The sequence below is a fragment of the Drosophila subobscura genome, chromosome O (assembly GCF_008121235.1).
Source record: "Drosophila subobscura isolate 14011-0131.10 chromosome O, UCBerk_Dsub_1.0, whole genome shotgun sequence".
NCBI lineage: Eukaryota > Metazoa > Arthropoda > Insecta > Diptera > Drosophilidae > Drosophila > Drosophila subobscura.
Window position 1 is genome coordinate 29099439 of NC_048533.1, and position 21191 is coordinate 29120629.

A 21191-nucleotide genomic window follows, 5' to 3' on the forward strand; every position below is an offset into this window, starting at 1 on the left:
AATAAGTCGAATTTCCTCGCATCTTTCTGTGAATGTTTTTGGGAAATATTTTTACGTTTAAAGATTCATGCGCCCTTAATTAGCTTGTGGCTCGAACAGACAGCGAGACAGCGAGAGAGAGAGAGAGAGAGAGAGAGACAACAAAATCAGCTTAACTGCCAGGCAGTGCCCCTGCACGTCTGAGCTCTCTTTGCCATTAAATATGTATTCGAGAGGGAGGCAGTCAGGTGGGGGCATGGCATGTGTGCTGCATTTGTTTTTGCGGTTATGCGTGTGTGCGAGTAGTGTCCAGTAGCGAGTAGCGAGTGGAGTGGAGAGCGAAGAGTGGTGAGTGGAGCGTCGAGTGGAGTCCACTAAACGGCTATTAGTTCAACTTCTACATAGGTGCGTGGGTGTGTGTGTGTGTTTGGGTGTGCGTGTTTCGGTGGCTGAGTGGTGTCTGTGCCCCCGACCCGACAGGCTCATGCAAAATGCATGACCCACGGACTAGACGATGGAGCACTCTCGACGGTTAACGACTCGTCCCAGCGGAGTCCCAAAGTGATTGTGGCTAATCAACGTTGACCACAGCTTTGGTTACGCTGTCTTCGACTTCTTCTGCTGCTGCTGCTGCTGCTGCTCCAATGGGATCCCATTAAAATTAATCACGAAAAGTGACGAAAACTTTTGTGGGACTGTACCTGCGGCGGACAATGTGTTAATTAATCGACGATGAGGCGTCGTGTACATATTTGATGCACAACTAAAGATTTGTAAGCAACACTTTAACGGCTGACTCCCGCGGGAGTGGCAGGAGCTGCCCATCCTTTGTTGGATCTCTGCACGGAAGTGGTCATGCAAGTGGAAAACGTGACGGACACACACACGGACAGGCAGGCAGGCAGAGCTTGGGTTGGGTTAGGCCGAGTCTGCTTACCACAATTTAGCGTAGGAGAAAAGGTTAGCATGTTAAGCATTGATGTTCTCGCTGACGATGTGCAAACGTCGATGAATGAAATTGCAACCATGGCAGCCAGTCCAGCAGCACTGCTTGCCACTGTTACGCCCATCCATCCGGCGAGTCCATCCTCAATCCTGTCTTTGCAGGGGTCCAGCTGCGGGGTGTTTGCTATTGACTGGTACCCGCGCACTCATCCATCGCTAAATGAGGTACGCTCGTAATGAGTTACGCAAAATGCAGTGCCCATTGGCAGCTCTCTCCTTCCTGGCCCAACCCAAAATGCTGCCAGCTCTCGGGCATCGTTGAATGCATTTTGCATGCCTCTGCCGCTGTGCCTGTTGTGGCCATTTTTGTTGTAGATGGACATGGTGCTGCTGGGACATTGTCCGTGGCATTTGCCTTGATTATATGCGCTCCAAAATCCGGTAGTTATCTTTAGGATACATCTGCGCGTTCTAATTGAAATCGTTGCTGCCGGCTGGCTACGTCATTTGCGGTTGAGTTGAGGTAAACAGCATTCAGCTGAACCTCTTTCCCTGGGCATTCAGGTTTCGATTTCCATTTAGCAGCATGTGTAATTATGTTGTACTTATGTATACATCCATGTACCTGCCTGGCTGACATCAATCATCCAGCCAGCTGTGCTGTAACAATAGAACGACTCTGCCATTAGATCTTTATAGTTTTTTAATAGCTGTTAATAGAGCCACGCCCTTGGGGTGTGTGTGTGTGTGTGTGTGTCTGTGTTGGGTGCTGTAACATCTGTCATTTATGCTGTAATTATGGTTTTTATTACCTTTCAACCAGCGTACTTAGTCCCTGTCCTACATGGCTGCATGGCTGTGACAGCGTCGCTGAGCCGTAAACCCTATTGGTATTGGCACTGAGCGCTTTTCCGCCATTTGAGCACAGCCATGCAGGGACTTGGGTTACACTTAGGAGGAGTCAGTCAAATATTTTGGAACCTTTTCAAACCTGTCTCTGTCTCTCTCCCTCTCTCTCGAGTGGTACATTAGATTCGTTTGCTTCTGGCGGTGGTCGTTCATCTGGTTTATTGGCCACTTGCTTTAAATTGTAAATCCCTGGCACAGTCCAAGTCAAATGTCAGTTGACAGCCAGCAACGAGCAACGAGCATCGAGCAGCCAGCCAAGTGGCAGCAGCCAAGAGTCCAGTCCATTGCTGCTGCTGTCCCTGTGTGTCATTCGTTCTCCCTCTTTCTCTCTATCTATCTGTCGACTGCTGTGTGTGTGTGTGTGTGTGTGTGTGTGTGCGTAATTGATTCGTGTTAACTCTTGACTGGCAATAGACGAGCATGCCAAGCAAATGCGGCTCGCAGTCAGCTCCCAGTTGCTCCTTCCAGCTGCTCCTTACTCCTTCCTGCGCTCTTTGGATCATCTCTGTCTTTGTGCGGGACACATTTGCTGTCATAGATCATGCACTTGGTTAAATCAAAAATTCTTGATGTCAACTTTCGTTTTAGCACACGACTGACGGGCGGGAGGGGCAGACGGCAGTCAATGGCTCTGGTCTAGTCTGGCATCTGTCATCCACTTGGAGTCCTCCTCTTTTTTTGGCATTTGTAATTTGAATTTTATTACGTGCAAATCGCTAAGCAACGTTTAATTACATTAAACTGATGTAAGCCAAAAGCCCCACGCCCCCACTCCATACACGATTCACATTCAGCCAAGCCATTCCGTGGCACATCTATAAAATATTCATGAATTTGTATTAAGTGCCGCGACCTAACCCAGTTTTATGCCAACGAACGCAAAAATATGCAGTTTTTCCTTTCCTTTCATCGCAGCGCATCCTCCTCCATCCTCCATCGTCCTTTGCTGCCTTTGGCAACTTTTGCAACTTCAGTTATCCCCCAGCCCTGCCCCTTGGTTTTCTTTTTGGGGTTTTTCATTTTCCATTTCTGGTGCTCTCTGTGTTTGTGCGTTTTATTTTACGATTCGGCTTACCTGGCGACACCCCCGCCGCACACAGAAAGGGAAGCAGTGCCAAGCAGTAGGCAAGCAGGGCAGCGGAGACAAGCAGGAGGCTGGCTCACTGCTTGCAACGGAATATGGTAACTAACGATGATTGAACGCTTTCGGTTGGTTGATTTTGTCGCGCAGATACAAAAACCCTCCACACACACACACACACCAACACACACAACGTTGACACCTTGAACGTACCGTTTGAAAGGGTTGGGGGGAAAGTGCGACTATGCCACATGCCAAGGCATACAATTTGCTAAAGCTTCAGCCGCTGTCGTTGCTGTTGACGACTGCTGAAGCCGCGCGCCATACGCATACTCCACACACATGCTACTACAGACAGACACACTCACACATGCAGTTGGTAAAGTTTTGCATGCATTTGGCGCATTTAAAGGATTAACGTCATAAGCTTTGGCGCTACACACGCGATGACAGATGAATTTTACACAGCTGCCAGTCCCATACCCATGCCCCATGGTATGTATACAATGTACATGTACGTGTAAGTGTGTGTGTGTGTGTGTGTGTTTGTGTGTGTGGCAGTGTCTGTTAAGTCTTTATGCTTGTGGTATGTTTTTTGATGCTCGACTTGCTTGCCAGTGCCACTGCCACTGCTGCTCCCTCTATATCCGCTTCTGTGCTGCATTCCGTCAACGCGTTGCACACCCCGTGAAATCGTGTGGCCAGAGGGCATATCAGTGTGGCCAGCCCCACAGCAAGCAGTTGTGGAGTAACGGGAATGCCTTAGTCGTTAGCGGAGTTCCACTTCTTTGGATTGCAAACAGTTCTAAGTGCGATTGCTATGCGCTGCCTGTAGCCAAGCAGTGGAAGCTGCTGCTGGAATGGTGAGGTTTCGGCCTGGCAGTCCCGTCATCAATCAATAAGATTAAATGTCAGCATAGCTCAAGTGCTCGACTGTACTTGATGTGATCCCAAAAATATTCCACGATTATAAATAAATAAGTTATCATTTATGTGTGGGTGTGGGTGTGTTTGTGTACACATTTTGTGCGTTAAATGCCTAACGATGATTCATCGCATAATCAATACCGATTTTCTATTCATTAGGCGAGAAATCAAAAACCTGCACAGGAAGTACATTATCTATCCATCGAACCACTTCAAATCGTTAATGAAAATTGCAACGAAAAATTCTAACCATCAGCGACTATTTCCCAAAGCTTTGCGCTAATATTTCATGTATGCCCAAGCCGTGATGGGGCTGCAAATATTTGTGTGCAATCATTCATTTGGACGACTCACAAATGTTGATGTTTAAATATTTCATTTTATTTAAATCGAATTTCCACAAAGTCTTTCTGTTTCCTTTTTTTGCCACACAAATTTGAAGTCATTTTGGAGCATTTTTACGGGCATTTGGTTTTTGGAGCAGCAGCAAAAATGCAGCGGGAGCTGCTGCTGCTGTACCTCTGCTATTTGATGATTTAGCTGCTGCAATCAAAATGATGTGTATAACAAATTTACGGTTATTTATGCATACAAAAATTGCACGGCAATTAACTTTTGTGTGGGTGGTGGATGGGTGGGGGATGGGAGCTGCCACTCCATGCCCCACCAGATTTCTCGTGTTGATAAAAAATGCAACTGACTGCTGGATGGTCATATATAAAATAGCCATGTTGCTGCTCCACTCGCCCCCGCAGCCATGCTGAACAAATAGCCCCGGCCACTGGCCACTCGCAGTGACCGTGGCCCAGCTGTTGCCCGCCCCGTTCCACTTGCAAATATTATTGGTTTAGTTACATTTGCATTTGTAACTGGCGATTTACACAGCGGAAATAAAACACAAATCGCTGCTGCAAAATTGCACCAAGGGGGAGGGAATTTTTCTGCGAAAAAGCAACGTAACGCAAATTGCAAATGTCCGACAATTGCCAGCCATTCCCCACTAATGGATGACACTGTGTGCGGCACTGGAAAAGAGTCTTCTCTTTGTTTGAGTTCTTAATTTAATTTAAATATTAATTCTGAAAGAGTTTCTGCTCAAGTGTTGGGCAGATTCTATTTTAATCGAATATTCTTAATATTCCTTATCGAATTATGGCCAGCCCAAGCAATCCCTTGCAATCGATTTTAATCAAATAAAATTTGTTGGTAACATATTTCGCATATTTTCTGCATGTTTTGAGTGTTCAGTTCTGCTCAGTCTTTTCCCCATGGGCCTGCTGCCTGCTGCCAGCTGCCACCCGTGCCACACTAATTGTCGAGCCATAGCATCGATGCCGGCATTTGCATTTGAACTGAGAGACGGGGCAGAGGTGAAGGTAGCCAAAGCAATTAAAATATTTATACTCCTGCTCCTGCTCGTACTCCTGCTCTGCTGTGTTGTGTGTTTTGTTTGTGCTGGGACTCAGCCACTGTGGAATTGGTCAAACAGCTGGCTGCACACTCCACTCCATATTTTTTGTGTGTGCTGCGCCATCGACCTGGGTGATTAGAGGCGATCAGGTGCTTGAGTTGTGGTGCAATCCTTTCGTGGCTGCGGAGGTACGAGTCTCTGCCATGATACTCGTTATGCGGCTGCAACATGCAAGTAGCAAAATTCCTTCGCCAAAGCCAGCACGAAAGGCAGTCAGGCAGTCAGTCTGTCCTTCAGTATTTTACTCGTCCCATGTTGTCCTGGCTCCGGCTCTAGCTCCCATGCATAACATCAGACAACGAAAATTGTGCGGGCGTTGGGGTGGCATGGGGGATGGAAAACGGATGCCGCCGTCTTTCCAGGTCGCAGTTGTAGCTGTAGCCTGCCGTCGTTTGATGATGATGAAATGGCGTGCCAGCGGATACTATGCACATGCCCACGCACGGCCCCCACACACACACACAGACATGCCTGTGTATCTGTGGCAGAAAGGAATGTGCAATAGAAACCAAAAATATGCGATATAATTCCAAAGCACAATAGCATGAAGTACATCATCAGTGTGGATTTATGGTTGACTGCTAGAATAGGTCAGCTGCCGCATTTACTCCGAGAGAGAGATGCAGCAGGCAGCAGCAGGCAGCAGCAGGCAGTATCAGCAAGCAGTAAGCACCAGCAAGCAGCAGGCAGCAGAGCAAGCAGCAGAGCAGGCAGCAGAGCAAGCAGAGCAGCGTGCAAGCAGAGCAGCAATTGGAGCCCGTACCGGAGCCTGTGGCTCGAGCTTGAGGTAAATTACATGCCCCACCAAAGTTTAGCACACATATGCCACGCCCCCCTAAGCACCACCCGCAACCTGCACATGCACCCCGCACCCCTCCACCCTCCACCCGCACTTTGCCTCTGGCCTGTGTTGTCTCAGCTCTCGGCTGCCGCTTCGAGTGCGCTGCGAAATATTGAAATCTCTCTCTGACTGACTCTGCAACCGAAAACAGAACTGTGCGCAAGCTGAATGGATTGGATGCCGGCCCCGTCAACCTCCCTCTCTAATGACGTGTGTTTGACATGAAATATTCATATGTGCCCACAGTCAGATAGAGTTTTCCTGTGCCGCGCCCTGTGCCCCGCCCGGCAAAGGTCTTTAAAGTATCACCAAGTTTCAAGCGCAGGCCGCACAGGCCAAATGCAAAACTCAAATCGCTTGGCATTAGTCTAATGGCCAGCACAACTGGCGCATGTCTTCCTCTGGCCCAGACCCAGACCCAAGACCCACAGGCTCCCACGCAGACCCAAGTTCAAATCCAAGACGCTGCGGAAATCAAGCGCCAGTCCTCGTTTAAACGTCATCAGCGATGTCTTAGCTGAAATATTCCTAGAAGCGACCTTCCTGCTGCCCTGATTTGTAATTCAAAGCCAGTGGGTGGGTGGGGTGGCCAGTGGGCGGTGGCATATGTTACGAATTATAAGGAATTAGATTCATAATAAAATAAAGCAGCCCGCCGTCAACTTGTAATCAAAACAAAATATTTCCGAAGCCCCAAACGAACCCCGTTCCCCTCTCCCTTGAGCACGCACGAACGCATTGTCGTTCCCCCCCACAAAAAATGTTGCTCTGGGGCAGCAACAGCAGCAGCAGCAACAACAGCAATCAGTGCACAGTTTGGCTCATGGTTTTTGGTAAAATTTCTGGCTGCTGCCATCAGGTGAAATTTGATTAGGGTCGTAAGGGCAATGATTGAGGAAACGTGATCAAATATGTTGCCATAAATGTTTAAATGTTGCTGCCAGCGCCCATCCCGCACCCATGCTGACCCTTCGCTGGCAATCCCCTACCCATCCACCATTTGATTGCCATTGTCCAAGCTCGGCACTGCACTGTGGCATATGAAGGGAAAGGAAAGGAAAGAACTTGGGTTTATTATGTTGATGACTTTTAGCTGTGATTATCGTTGCCCATTTATGCTTGTCGTCGCTCTAACGCTTATAAATGGTTTCGGCATTTGCTGCTTATCTCAGTTAGTGACTGTTTTAATGATGGGAATTGGATGGCGATACCTTTTTTCCTGGTATTTATGCAGCATTGTGGCGTTTAAAGAGATTTGTTTATAATTAGAAAGGCAATACACAATGAAGAGAATAGGCAATGAAAACAGTCAATTGGGAACGTATTTATGGTCAAAGTTGAGTGGCTATTAAAGGGTTTATTTTGTGCTTAAAGTGGAGCAATTGGGCAGGAAATAGTCCTGGAAGTTTATCACTTATTTAAGCTTTTTTCAACTATTTTCCAAAGGCAATTCTTCGTTTGTTTAAGCTGTTCCCAGGGTTTAGGTTCGTTTAGCACCAGAAAAAGTGAGCTAGAATTTTATTTGCAATACTTTAAAGCTCACAATTAATCGCTGTACCCATCTATCTATGCATTCCTTGCCTCAACTCCATGCCTAATTTAATTTGACCGCAATGGACATTTGACACGTGTTAACATTTGCTCGCTTGCTCGGCTTGCGGAGTGGCCAAATTAATTAACAATAGTCAATATGGACGTTTTATTTGACTGTTAACTGGGAGGGCTAATGCAGGAGCACACACAACCACGCCCCCCACCGCCCAGGGGTTGCATGGGGGCAAGGTCAAATGGATTTGGTAACCCTGCGATTTGTAGGCATTATCGTGAATTGACTAGAACTACTCCCAGCGATGTTTTGTGGTTAATTAGGGTATGGATATGAGGCGACCTCCAACCTCCAAGGCATGTGGTTAGCCCTGGGCGGGGCAGACACACACACAAACACACACACGAGCGTCTGTGTTGAGTGGATTTTAAAGGACTGCCAAGGAGCAGAACTACAGAACTTCAGTTATAATTACGCTAACCAAGTGCCGGGTGTGGATTACGGCTTTATGGCGTAGCTTTCCATGTTGCATATTGGCACATTGTGTGCGGCATTAATTCTGTGATTCCTTAATTAAGCCAATTAGATTGTCACGGCAGCTTCAACGGGCTGCTAATAATGATGATATTTCTGCTGCTGCTGGCTGCAACCTTGACGAGTCCAATGATGATTATGGGCATTGACAGTGGGCTGCCTCGTGCTTTTGTCGCGAGCAATAAGCGCATTTGCATAACTTATAGTACTGAGTACCCTCCCAGCTTTTGCCCCATCAAAAGGGTATTGAAGGATGTCTTGGACTGTCCTCCATTTAAGGCAGAAACCCAAGCAAGTTGGAGCGCTGTCCCATTGGGGTTTGACAGCTCGAACTCTCCACCCTAATTGGTATATCAAAGTCGAGGATGCTCATCCGTGCTGGCAGCGCCTTTGGGGCGGGCAGGGTCCCATCATTTCTAATTTATAAACCTAATGCGGTGCTGACGCAGAAGGAGCGCATTGCGTGGCCACAGCTCTCAAGAAGAAGGAGCCAGAAGCCAGTAGCAGCAGCAGCAGCAGCAGCAGCAGCAGCTGCATTGTCTTCACTATTTAAAATCATTTAATATGCAAGGGTCTTTGTTCCATGCTGCGTCTGCGTCTCAGTCTCAGTCTCAGTCGCAGTCTGCTGGCTCCTCCCATCTCCTGTCATATTTATTTTTCATTTGAGTGCAGCGCAGAAATAAAACTTTGCCATTTGCCAAAACAAGGGCGCGAATGTCGCGCTTCTTGGACGCACGTCAGCTGGCATCCTTCCTTGCTTCCTGCCTGCCTGCCTGCCTGCCTTCCTTCCTTCCAGCAAGAAAAAGGACATGCATTTTCATATAATGCAGTTGCAGCAGCCAGCAGCCAGCACCGAGCACCGAGCACCCTGGCAATTGTACATTATTTAGCATCCTCCTTTAAGGATGCAGTGGATGCCGCGCCTGAATAATTGAATGGGACTTTCTGCGTAATAAATGCTTTTGCTGTGGAAATGTGGTGAAAGTTTTTGGCACCCTGCCCACCACCAGCCGTTGTATTTGTATTTATTGCTCTTACTGGGGGGAAGGCTGTGTGCTGCGGGGTGGGGCAGCTCATCGGTTGCCGATCAACTCGGGCTGTCAAGTGGCCATCTTCTAAAATAAATTTTTCAACAGCATACTTAGGCGGCAAGCATAAAAATTGTGCCGCACGTGTTCATTTCCATTAAATTTCTATTAGCGGGGGTCCAAAATTCTCCAGCAATTAGGCAATCCGGCACGGGGAACGGGGCGTGGGCGTGGGCGTTTGGGGAAACTGAATCGACATTGTTCATCAACAACATCCTTGCTGGCCATGCGGGCTTTCCCCATTTGCGTAGGTACTCGAATTTTTCACTTGCCAAAGATATTTTCTTACAGCGAAAGTTTTTTCTTGTTTTCTTTTTTCTTCTCTTGGCGTTGGGAGTCTCGAACCGGGAGTAAGGAAATTAAGTAGTGGCTTTGGGCTTGGGCGAGCCACAGCTGGGAATATCATTCATAGGTGGTTCGGAGAGGTAAAGAAATAGGGGAACCATTTTATAAACATTAATCAACGCCCAATAAATATTTAAAAATTGATTTCCATGTGAATTATCGTGTAGGAATAATTTAATAATTTTTTGGATTAATTTCTGTACCAAAGAATTGTTTTGAAGCGCCCATTAAATATTTTTAAAACATTTTTCCTAGATCTATAAATAATTTTAAAATTTTTAGAATAATTCCCGTATCAAATAATCATTTTCAATTTATTTTACAAACCTTAATCAACTCCCAATAAATATTTTAAAATTGTTTTCTATTTAAATTCTTGTGTACGAATAATTTAAAAATTTTTTTGAATAGTTTCTGATCCAAACAATTGTTTTGAAGCGCCCATTAAATATTTTTAAAATATTTTTGCAGGTCTATAAGTAATTTACAAAAATATTAGAGCAATTCCCGTATCAAAAAATCATTTTGAGACTGCCATAAAATATTTTTAAAATATTCTCCCAGCTGTACAAATAATTCCCTTAACCAATTTCGTGCATGCCCAACATATTCATTGCTTTCGTTCCCTTTCGCATCCCGTTGCTCTGCTGCCTCCTGGTAATCGTGTGTAAATGATAGCGAACAGGGGAAAAAAAGAGAGCAAGCAGCCAAAAGTTAAATGCAAAGTTCTGACTGTGAAAATGAGCTAAAGTGAAAGTTTTTTTCTCTTCTTTTCTTTCTCTTGTTTTTGCCGTTTCTTCATATTATTATTATCTGCCTTAATTGTTTTTCTTTCGACTTATTTACTTGAAGGGGGACTCCTTCTGGCTCTCTCTCTCTCTCTGTCTCTAGATCTTGTTACGATGGAAGCTGTGAAAATTTTAACAACTTGGCTAAAAATCTATTATTACGCTCACCACGAGCACCTCAGGACCAGCTCATTTATTTCCGCACTGAAATTGCCCAGTGACAAAGCGCTTTCATGAACCCGCTCGACATGGCCGCCCCCTGCCCCACAGCCCCACTTGTTGGGCCTTTTGCTCGGGGGTCCTTGGGCCGTAGCAAGACATCAGGTGTTTGGATGATTTGACAAAAAGTGTTTGGCATTCTGTCGAAACGCGCCCCCCCGTGAAAGATTAGTGTGGATTTTATGGACTTACGCGTCGTCAGCTAAACTGCGTGCGAATCTCACGGCCAGCGGCAGGAGCTTCCTCCCCACTCCCCACTCCCCGACACACCCCCCAGAATATGCCTGCACCTGCCCGAACTTTTGTCGTTTCATGGCTAAAAGTTTTCCATGCCTGTGGTTGTCGTTTTTGCCCCCCTAGTGCCGCCTGCTGTCTGTTTTAATTTGTTTGCTTTTATTATTGAGAGATGGCTCTACCCCCCTCCCCCGCACCTGTTTGATTGGCCCTAAGCCCCCTTGGTCAGGTGCTGTCTGTCAATTGGTTTTTGCTTCTCTCTTTCCTGTTGTGCTGTGTGGGCTTTGACTTTTGGTTTGTTAATTGATATTCATACAAGACGTGCAGCTCAAGATGTCACCCCGGACTCGCCCCTCCCCACCCTAGGGCGTGTCATCAAAGATTTCCGGCTGGAACAAAAGCACGTCCCGGATTCATTAATAAGTTTCACTGGCTGCATAATTATATACAACACTGGCAGCGGAAATTGCTAAAAACTATGTCCGACAGTGGACCAGTGGACCAGTGGAGAGCGGAGAGCATTTTGAGCAACGATGTCAGCGACAGAGCCAACGATGACGCACTTAACTTTTAGTGTAGAATCCTGCAGTTTTTACTGAACACCCCACTCCGCTCCACAAAGAGCCACCAACGTCATTGTCGATGACTGCGGCGCTCTCTGCCACTTGGCTGCAACTTTGTCTGGCATCAGAAAACGCTCTCCTCCAGAGCCAAGCAGCAGCTCCAGCTAGCTGGCGACCATAACTCTTTGTCCTGTTCAGCAGTTATTGAACATTTTCAATTACTTTCAGTCGAAAGCATAAATTTTTAATAATTTGAAACATGATAAAGGGAAATTAAAGGCGAAACTTTGTTCCCAAAAAAAGTAGCAAAAAAATATATATTCCCGTCATGGCGCAGGACGCACAAAGCAGGAGGTGGCTGGAGGGGCTGGGTATCGGCGGGGGGCGTATTGCTTGTCGCGCAGGATGTTTTATCAAACTATTATAATTACGTTGGAAAGACAAAAATTTTAATAAATGATAACTTTTTTGTCGTCAGCTCGTCGTAACTTATTAAAAGTATAACGCACAACGTGAAGGATCTCTCCGCTGGTTTGGTTTTTGACTGCGGAGTGGGGGGTGGCTGTGTGGGGCGGGGTCTTTGCTTTATTAACGAAATGCTGCCAAGTAAATTTTGTTATCAAAAGTTTATTATGCCATGTTTTGGCTTTGTCCTGGACACGGCTGCTGCAGTGCCAGCATATTTAAATAGATTTTTAATATAAACCGGAAAGGAACGACGAACGAGAAGTGAATTTTAATTTGTTTTGACCACACGAAAGAGCACTCTAAGACATGAGGAATACAACAAAGAAGTGTGCGTTGTTGGGTTATAAACATTTGCAATGGACACTGAAACACTGAGCTTGAAATGTGGCAAAAAATTGATTGCAAACTTCACAAATCGCTCAAATAAATGGTGAAAGTGTGACAGAAGCTGCCAAATAATTGTGATCTCTCTCTCAAGCCAATGAAAAATGTTTATAATTAATTTCAGAGCTAAACTCTTCGCAGCTTCGGTTCAAGCAAAAGTTTTGCTACATTTATTTCTTATGTGAAATTGGCAGCTAAAGAAAGGTTCTAAATTTCCCATAGCTGCATGTCCACACACCCACAAATATTACCCCGCATGCTGTACGCAGTATTCATTCATTTTTAAATACACACAAAACATTTGGGGACATTTCCTATGCTCCGTTTGGGGGGTAAATTCCCGAATTGTCGATGTAGAGTTGCCAAAATGGCAAAAGTTTTTCGCAAATTATAATGGAGGGAGGCGGCGCGCACATGGAATGGAGGAGGAGTGGCAGCAGCAGGATATTTGAATTTAATTTCGAGACGGCAGCGGCTGAGTCAAGCAGTGGAATAACTGCAATGGCGACAGCAGCTGTTGAGCTACTTTAACAGTCTGCTAGCTCATTAAGTTTTCCCCGCACACACACACACACACACACACACACACACACACACACACACACACACACACGCACAGGAGAGAGACAGACAGAGAGCGAGAGAGAGCGCGCGCGAAAGCCCGAGCAATATAATGCGGCACACAAATAAATTTGTCACAGAAAATTCTGCAACTTTGTGTAATCCGCTGAGGGGTGGTATGGGGGAGTCGCCGTTTCGTGGCCACCAGGGGAAACCACAGCACAGCCGCCTGAGAATCTAGAAATCAACGAGTTTATCTCATTAAAAAGTTATTTTCCGCAGCAGCTGCAAACACACACAGCCCGAGAAAGGGAGCGTGGGAGCGCTGGAAAAGACTTTTCCTACACATGCCCAAGACAGAGTCCCGCCCCCCCCGCCATGTGTACTTAAAAGTAGAGCCCGCCCAGGCAACGAAATATGTAAATCCACTTCATTTAATTTCGCATTTAGCCAAAATGCTAACAGCAAATGACAAATATTCTTGTTAAGAGCGGCATAAATGCAGTCGGGGAGGGCGTCTGCCTTGGCGTCTATCCAACTGGGCCGACGGCCCTTAGTCCTCGTCGCGGCTGCTTTGTGGCAGTGTCTGTGCTCGACATACTTTGCCTTCAAGTATTTTCCAACTACAGCGTCGCCGCCAAAAAGACAAAGTACATTTCCGTTGGCAGTTTCCGGTTTCCGTTACGGTTTTGATCCACAACTCCTTGCCTCCGCGCGGCACTCGCTGCGACTCGACTCGACTCGTGGCTCATTGTGGTGGTGGTGGTGGTAATAAATCGAAGGCATCGATTCGAAAATTAATATAACTGAGTGCCAGAGCAAGCGAGAATTGCAAATCAAACAACACAGCAAGCCAACACCATGTCCCGCACGCCAAATGAAGTGCAAGGAGGCAGCTAACCCAGAGCTGCTGCTGCTGCTGCTTTGGCTTCTGCTCCTTTTGTTGTTGACCATTTCTGAATGCTTTAGCATTTTGGTCAATATTTGTGCTGCGCTTTTGCGTGTCCAGCATGGACCCCTGTGCCGGTGCCGGAGTCTGCCTGCATATGCAGATGTGGCATGAAATGCTTTTAGCCAAGGCACTGACCTGGCCTGTATCCTGCCTCTGCCTTGCGTTTTTCGAATTGGTTAACAACATAAAAACGGGCTTACACCTCGCTTAGGCCCAAACGCACACACACATGGAACACACAGGGAATTCGAAGCTTCTGGGGTACTCCGTTCCCTCTTGTGCACTCTATTTACCTGCTTGCTTTTGCACTGCTCTAACTGCTTGTGCACTGCTTTAGCTCTGCTCGTGCAGCTCTTGCTCCAGCTGGAAGCAGTTTCTTCTTCCTCGCTTTGCTGTGTCTGTTCGTCCGTCTGTCGGTCTGCCTGTCCATATGGGCTCTCCAGTAGATTAGCATGCTGACCACCTTGCACTGGTCAAGCCCAAGCCTCCCCACACACATCAATAGACCCAATAAAACCTGGTTCGTTTTTCGAGCAATTTCTGATTTCTTTGCCGTGTGCTTGCTTTCATTTGACGTAATGGATAAAACTTGTCTAAAAGTTATTGAAATGTAGTTTCCATTTCATGGCTGAATGTCTACAATTTGTGATGGCTACCCCCCCACCCCTCCAGTTGTTGTTGTTGTTTCTTCTCTTTCTGTGTTGCATGCGGTTATTTGCCCTAAATACATCAATGGCTAAAACCAAAAAATCATGCAAGTTTTTCGGAGCTGTCTGCACTCTGAGTCCGATGAACGTTGCATATTTATTGTGTATGTACCTCTCCGACTGTGGCCATAGTGCAGTTGTTTCTAATAAAAGTCGAACATAATTGCAGTTACTCCGCAGGCTGAGCTACATTTTTGCAGTGCTTCAAATTTTATAAGGGAATCCTGCAAGTTTTGCCAACAGAATTGCCTGATTAGTAGCACACACAACACAGTTTGGCAGTGGTAATTCGCAAATTGAATTTGGAATCAATGCAATTTTCATGCAGAATTTTCAGAATTTAAAAGCGAATTATTTTTGCTCAAGCGGCAGCCTTAAACGCAACAAAATTCCACTGCTGGCAAACATTAAAGCAGTGCTCCACACGCGTGGCGCAATCTGCCATATCAATTTCTCACCACTAAGAGTGGTTTCGGTACAACTTTCAAGACATGCCCATCCCTGCTTCCAATCAAAGGTCAACCGCTTCACTGACACACGCAGACCAGAACCGCACACACACTTCACCCCCAACCCACACCACACTCAATCTGGGCATCAAAAATTCAAAAACTTTATGCATCATTTGAATGGCAAAACTGCTTGACATTTTCCGACTGTCAGACAGGACTGCTTGAGCCATTGGGTTTTAATGGAAATCAATTCGCTGGCAAATTAAAGCAAAACTTTTGCACAAAATTCAACAGAACTTGGGCCTTTGCCTGGGACTGGGACTGGGACCCTTTGTGCTGCCATTGATCATCCAAATGTTACGCATCGCACAACATTCACAGCTAGCAAGGCAGAGAGGGAGGGCAGGCAGGCGTTTGGCAATTTGCCACCGCCTTTGAGTTGTTTTTGTGTTGTATTTACTAAAAACTTAAAGGACTCAATAAAAACGCCCTGGGATGCAGCAAGGGCCACGGGTCTCAGTTTGGGCTTTTTTGATCCTATGCAAACAGGCAGATAAAATACAACAAAAACAGCAAAGAAAGAAAGAAAGAAAAAGTTACCCTGTTCAGCAACTAGTTCTGGTCCTGCCCCACTGACAACAGCAGAAGCGGACTCTGAGTTGGACTCTCGCACGTGGGGCACTGATTGTGCGGAGTGTTCCTTGGGTTGGGTGTTTGGTCAGCACATTTGTGTCTGTGTTTGTTTCTCTCTCTCTCTCTCTCTCTCTCTCTTATGTTTGCTTTGTAATTTGTTTATGCAAAATTGCCAGAGCAATTTCATAATGGGTCAAAAGAGAAATCAACTTTCTGTCGAGTGTGCTTTAAAATGCATGACAACCACAGGCAGGAGTCCGGTACAGGATATGCGACTGATTGTTGCCAGGTTGTCCGGCGCCAAGCCAGGCCCAACTCGTACACTGAATGGACCGGATGTCCAAAACTAAAGTTGCCAGTTTTTTCATCACAGACAGACACATGTCTGATGCGATGCTTGACCCGTTGAAGAGCCATTCCAATCCCAATGCGAATAACCGCCATTTGCTGTTTGGACGCCGGTGGCCCCGTTAGCTTGATTTTAGCTTTTAGTTTTTGCTCTTTGGCAACAACCCTCGGGAGCAGGGAGCAGGAGCAGTGAGTCGCTTCCTTTCCGTTTGCAAATCCCAACTTTTGCATAGTTGAAGGCTTTTAATTTTTTTGTACATTTTATTTGACAAGTTTATGGCTGGGAAAACTATTTAAAAAGTTGCTAAAGATATGATGAGAGTTCTGGCACTCCCAAACTCACTTTGGGCCCTGGCCTGTGGTCTGGGGTCTGGGGTGTGCGTGGAAAATTGCATTCCTGTGGATGTTTGCACGGAATCAATACAATATAGAATGCGACTCGTAAAAGTAATTGCAAATGTTTGCAAAATTGCTATTTGATGACGGAAGTGCAATGCATTTCCCGTGTGCGCAGACAGACAGGTGGCAGGTGGCAGGTGGCAGTGGGGCACTTTCAGTGTGTGCCACGCACGGGTGGGGTAAGCAACTGTTGATCCGGGGTAACCGGAAACTCTACAATATTGTGGAGGGGATTCTTCTTATAATTTTGTGCTGACGCCGCGCTGCTTGTTGACTTCCATTTCCCCTTCCGTTTTTATGAAGGGGTGTCGGCAATGCAGATAAGATTCACTTGCACTGCTTTAATGGAGTGCTGTACATTTCCAGTGCTGACTTTAATCATTTCATGAGAGAAATACTCCGCATGGCCATTTAATATGTACACAAAAAATGTACAGGCGGCATATTTATTCACCTGAATGGATGGGCAGCGATTACAAGAATTCTCAGCCACACCAGAAGCCAGAAGCCCATTTTGCAGTTGCAGTTGCTGCTGCTGTTGCACAGTTCCCTGTGCAACATTTCACTGTCACTTATGCATGTCCGGCTGTCATTTAAGCGCAGCTTGACTTCGGCTCATATACACATATATTTGCCCTTAAATAAAGCCCTGTGTATATGTGTATAAATGTTGTTTTATTAACGACCAACTGTCGTTAGTCGAAACGTCAGAGTGTGTGGACTGCGGACTCCTTCGCCTCGACTCCAGCTGTCTGCCTGCCTTGGTCCAGTGAATTAAATTGTAAAGATTCCTCTTACATTCAATGAGCTCTGCCTGTGTGGCGTATCTTTTGATTTTTCCCTTTTAAAACTGTCTTTAATAACTGGAATATACAATTAAATATTTCCACAGCACTCTCTTGAGCACTTTTAAAGCTGGAATTTAAGCAAGAGTTTGAGCTTCAAGATGCTCTACTTTGCATTCTTTGGCATTCTTTTGCAGCCACAATCAGCTTATAAAAAACTCTATGCTAAAGGTTAATTAAACATCCAATGAGGTGCACAATCTGCTGCTCCTCCCGCTGCTCCTGCTTAAGCTCCTGCCAAGCAAAGTCAAATAAATCGCAGATCCTCCAAGGTAAACTCTGTGGGGACTTGCCACCATTCACCCTTAGCCATTTGGCAGATACGTCGATGCGCTGCTGCTGCTGCTGCTGCATTATTAGGTGAAAGCTTTCATTACTAACTGAACTGACACACACAACCGAGGGAAGGGGGATAAGAAAACAAAAGCGCGAAACTTCCCGTGGCATTGCGTAATTGACTGTCTGTCTGCTGTGCAACATTTGCCCCTGGAACGACCAATGGGGAATAGCTTATAAGACAGCGCAAGCAGGGCAAGCAGTGCTAGAAGTTACAGTGCTTGTCATAGCAGCGTAATACCCTAGGCAAAAGGGTATTTAGGGTCTGTTTATGGAATGTCATGGGGGAACTTCCAGATGGGATTACTACACTGACCAGATCTCTGCTAAGAGCAGTTCCAGGAGCACTCAAATAGCTCTTTTAATGCTCTGTGTTATAGCTGCAGGGTAGCTAAAGCTTCGTTCATCTCTGCTTAACTTTCTATCCTGCAAAAGCTGCCTTTAACTTGTGGCTTCGCTGCGTTCCTCTCCCGTTTTTATACCCGCTACTCGAAGAGTAAATTGGGCATATTGTATTTGCATTTATTTGGCAACAATTTGTGTGTCTTCTGCGTTATTATGTTCATGTGAAATCGATTTGAGTGTTGTGTGGAATTGATTTGTGTGCAGTTGGTGGATCTTTTCTTACTTCCACTTGTTGGTGTGATAGCACCACTTGGAGGATAGACCGGTAATGGGGTTCATCTCCAGTTGAATGATGCGACGCAGCTGCGCCTGGCGTCGCTCCTCTGCATACGTTTCCGGCACGGGATCATATAGCTTAAAGTTATACCACACCGAAATGAGCAGCCCAATGGCGACTGACCAAAAACCAACGCCCATTACCAATTTCCAGTCGGGCGTAAAGTGCTGGAATTCGGCATAGGTCTGGCAGAAGCTATGCCGATAGAGCAGCTTCTTCTCCTGCAGCGACAACGCCGTCCAGTCGCCCAGCTCCTTTTCGCGCACCGCACACAGATCGCGTGTGACCTCGCGATAGCGAATCGCCGGAAACGGGAACTCCACACAATCGATGTAGATGGGACTTCCATTGACGCCGTAGCCAACAATCTCGCGATCGCCGCTCATCAAGCGTGTACCATCGTGATGGGTCGCACGGCGCACCATTGCCATCCGTGCCATCTTGTGGGGCAGCTTCCGTTCGAACTGCCAGCAGAGCGCTCGCATTATTGACATCTTGACGGGCCTGCCACCTGGAAGAGTCACCATTTGTAGGCGCACGATTTGCATCACTTTTCTGCTTACCTGCTGGTTTTTCTATTCTCTGTATTGCTCCTTATCGCTTTGCCTGCTGAAATGAATCTCACAGCTTGTCGTTTTTATATAATTGTCTATTACAGTTGTGGCGACTGACAGCTGCGTAGGGTTGTCAACTGGTCCGAAGGCACAGCTTAGCTTGGGGGCAATCCTAAAATCAATCCCAAATCACATATTCAATCACTCAACCAACATGAACGAGAGACGGGAAAAAGTCTCCCAAACGGAGAATACAACCTATGGGTATTGATATTCTTAAAATCACTAAAAAATGGACTACCGAAACAATTATTTCTCGCAAAGACAACTGGCTTGGAGGCTGGCAGTGCAAATCTTCACAGATGCACCGAATCTGAGGAGCTACAATCCCCGTTTCCAAGACATCGTACTGATTGAGTACCGTGCATAAAAGTTGTGACTCGTGCCATCGCGGCCCACAACGTTCCTCCTCGTTTTTTTTCTATTTTTCTTGGACTCGTTTTATTTTTTTCGGCGCTTACTTACGATAACTTTATGGCGCTTATCGCTACAAATGTGCTTGTATCTGGGAGCTAGCTCTCTGCTCTCTGCTCTCTGCTCTCTCTGTATCTGTATCTTTATTCCGCTAGCAAGTACATTCCGAGAGCGCCACATAAAAGTAAAGTGTAGCCAAGTTGCTGCTGTCGGGCGGGGCAGTCCTTGGGTGTTACAGGAAGCCAGCTTCAGTCCTAAGTAACTTATGCCATAATTTCACCCGCACCGCACTCAGCACTGGCCCAGCAACTGGCCACACTGCCGGGCGGGCGGGCGTAATCGCAAAAAGGAGTCGTCCTCGTCGTCGTCTGGCAAATATTATTTTTTATATTTATTCGACTTCTTTTTTTTGTTCGCCTTTTGCTGCTGCTTAATGTTTATTATGAATGTTACTCGTGAGCGTATTTAGTTAATTTTATATCACACAAGAGAAGTCAGCACTCCACACCCCCAGCAGCCGCCTAGTTATGTCTCCTCTGAATGTTTTGCGCGTCTTTTTTTGGCTCCAACTTGAGTCGGAGCGAGAGAGAGCGTGTTGGCTGCAAAATTAAGTTAACGCCTCAGCTCTGGGTGTCCTAGATGTGTGTGTGTGTGTGTGTGTGTGGCTGGGCAAATTAGAAGCCAGTAAACATGGCAGAAAAAAAAGGCGAGGCATCCGCTTATCTGCGTTAAGTAGATGAGAAAAGTTTGTGGCTCCGGCGCGCCGTTGATAACTTGAATTACAGGCAGAGCACAGCACATATAACTGCCAGGGGAATGAGAGTCCTGAATCCTGTGTCCTGACGAGATGGAGCCATGAACTCTCTCCATCACCACCTTCAGGCGTTGCTGTGCATATGCATTAATTTGTTTATATGCAAGCTGAGCTTTTGGCTTTGTTGTTAACAAGAAGAACTTCGCAACGGAGGAAGAGCGGGGTGGCACTTGGCTCTTTTATGGCTCAGTGGGCAGGAGGAGCAGCAGGAAGGTGCGGAAGGGCGGCATTAAATTGGCGACACTGTTGCCCAAATCTGCGCAGCTTAAATGCAAACAACTCAACTTTGTTGCAACTTGCAGCGGCATCTCCTCCTTCACTCTCCCCGTCGCTCTAAAACGACCTTCAAATGAGGTGCGGCCGCAGAGTGTGGGGCGTTGGGCGTCGCCAGCAACTTAATTAGATTTCAGTTTGATGCCAGCGCTGCAGTTTATGGGGCAAAAGGTTTAAAGCAGGGCTCGGCACCCATACAGTGCAGTACGCTTGTGTGTGTAGCTAAAACACGAAGATGCCTACGCCGAAACCGGTTTCTTGCTTTACACTGGGCGAAACAAGCTGCAATTATTTCGTGTTGAAACTTTCAAGAGAAACACAAATTTTAAGCAAAACAATAAAAATTTTAAAGAATATATGACAAAAATGAATACAATTATTAAACACAACTGCACGTAACATAATCGCGTATTATGCATTGCGCATTGTCATCTATAATTTGGAAAAATAAAAAGTTTTGTTGTTACTTCTCATTGAGCATGTTTTCTTACAGTGTGGCATTCAATAGTTGCGTAGCGTGATCTTGCTTTGTCGACGGCTGATCAGCAACTGATGCCATTTTCGTTCTGTATCTGGTGTGAAAACGAGACAAAAAGTGCCGAAGTCGCATTGCCGAAGCCATACGAAGCTCTGCTGCTTTTTTATGCTGTCGGTGTACCGGCAGCGCAGCAGCAGCGCAATTTTACGCACCCCAGGGATAGGGCCGTGCCGAGCCCTGGTTTAAAGTGACCATTAGATGAAACGACATTCCAAGCCCCTTGAGATTGTGGCCAGCGAACCCTTGGGCCAGTAGATAAACAGACTGCGGATGGGTTTGAGTCTTTTGATAGCGTTTAATG

General features: G+C 46.3%; 1 protein-coding gene and 2 long non-coding RNA genes across 3 annotated transcripts in view; 1 reads left to right on the forward strand and 2 right to left on the reverse strand.

Moving 5' to 3' along the window:
* Positions 1-10808, reverse strand: part of LOC117898928 — a 28200-nt gene extending 17392 nt beyond the window's left edge. The window contains exon 1 of the long non-coding RNA XR_004649163.1: positions 10797-10808. This is a non-coding gene — a long non-coding RNA (uncharacterized LOC117898928). The remainder of the gene's footprint in view (positions 1-10796) is intronic.
* LOC117898930 lies at positions 1654-20990 on the forward strand. Its single transcript, XR_004649165.1, has 3 exons — positions 1654-1669; positions 10772-10778; positions 20535-20990. It is a non-coding gene; the product is annotated as an uncharacterized LOC117898930 (long non-coding RNA).
* Positions 18057-19026, reverse strand: LOC117898924. Its single transcript, XM_034808637.1, has 2 exons — positions 18801-19026; positions 18057-18741 (listed from the first exon to the last, which is right to left on the reverse strand). Exon 2 carries the CDS (start codon positions 18729-18731, stop codon positions 18180-18182), a length of 552 nt encoding a protein of 183 aa, XP_034664528.1. The 5' UTR covers positions 18732-18741; positions 18801-19026; the 3' UTR covers positions 18057-18179.
* Positions 20991-21191: the final 201 nt, after the last annotated feature.

Excerpts from the sequence above, each read along its gene's own strand:
- LOC117898924 (XM_034808637.1), bottom strand. The coding sequence starts at position 18,731 with ATGTCAATAATGCGAGCGCTCTGCTGGCAGTTCGAACGGAAGCTGCCC.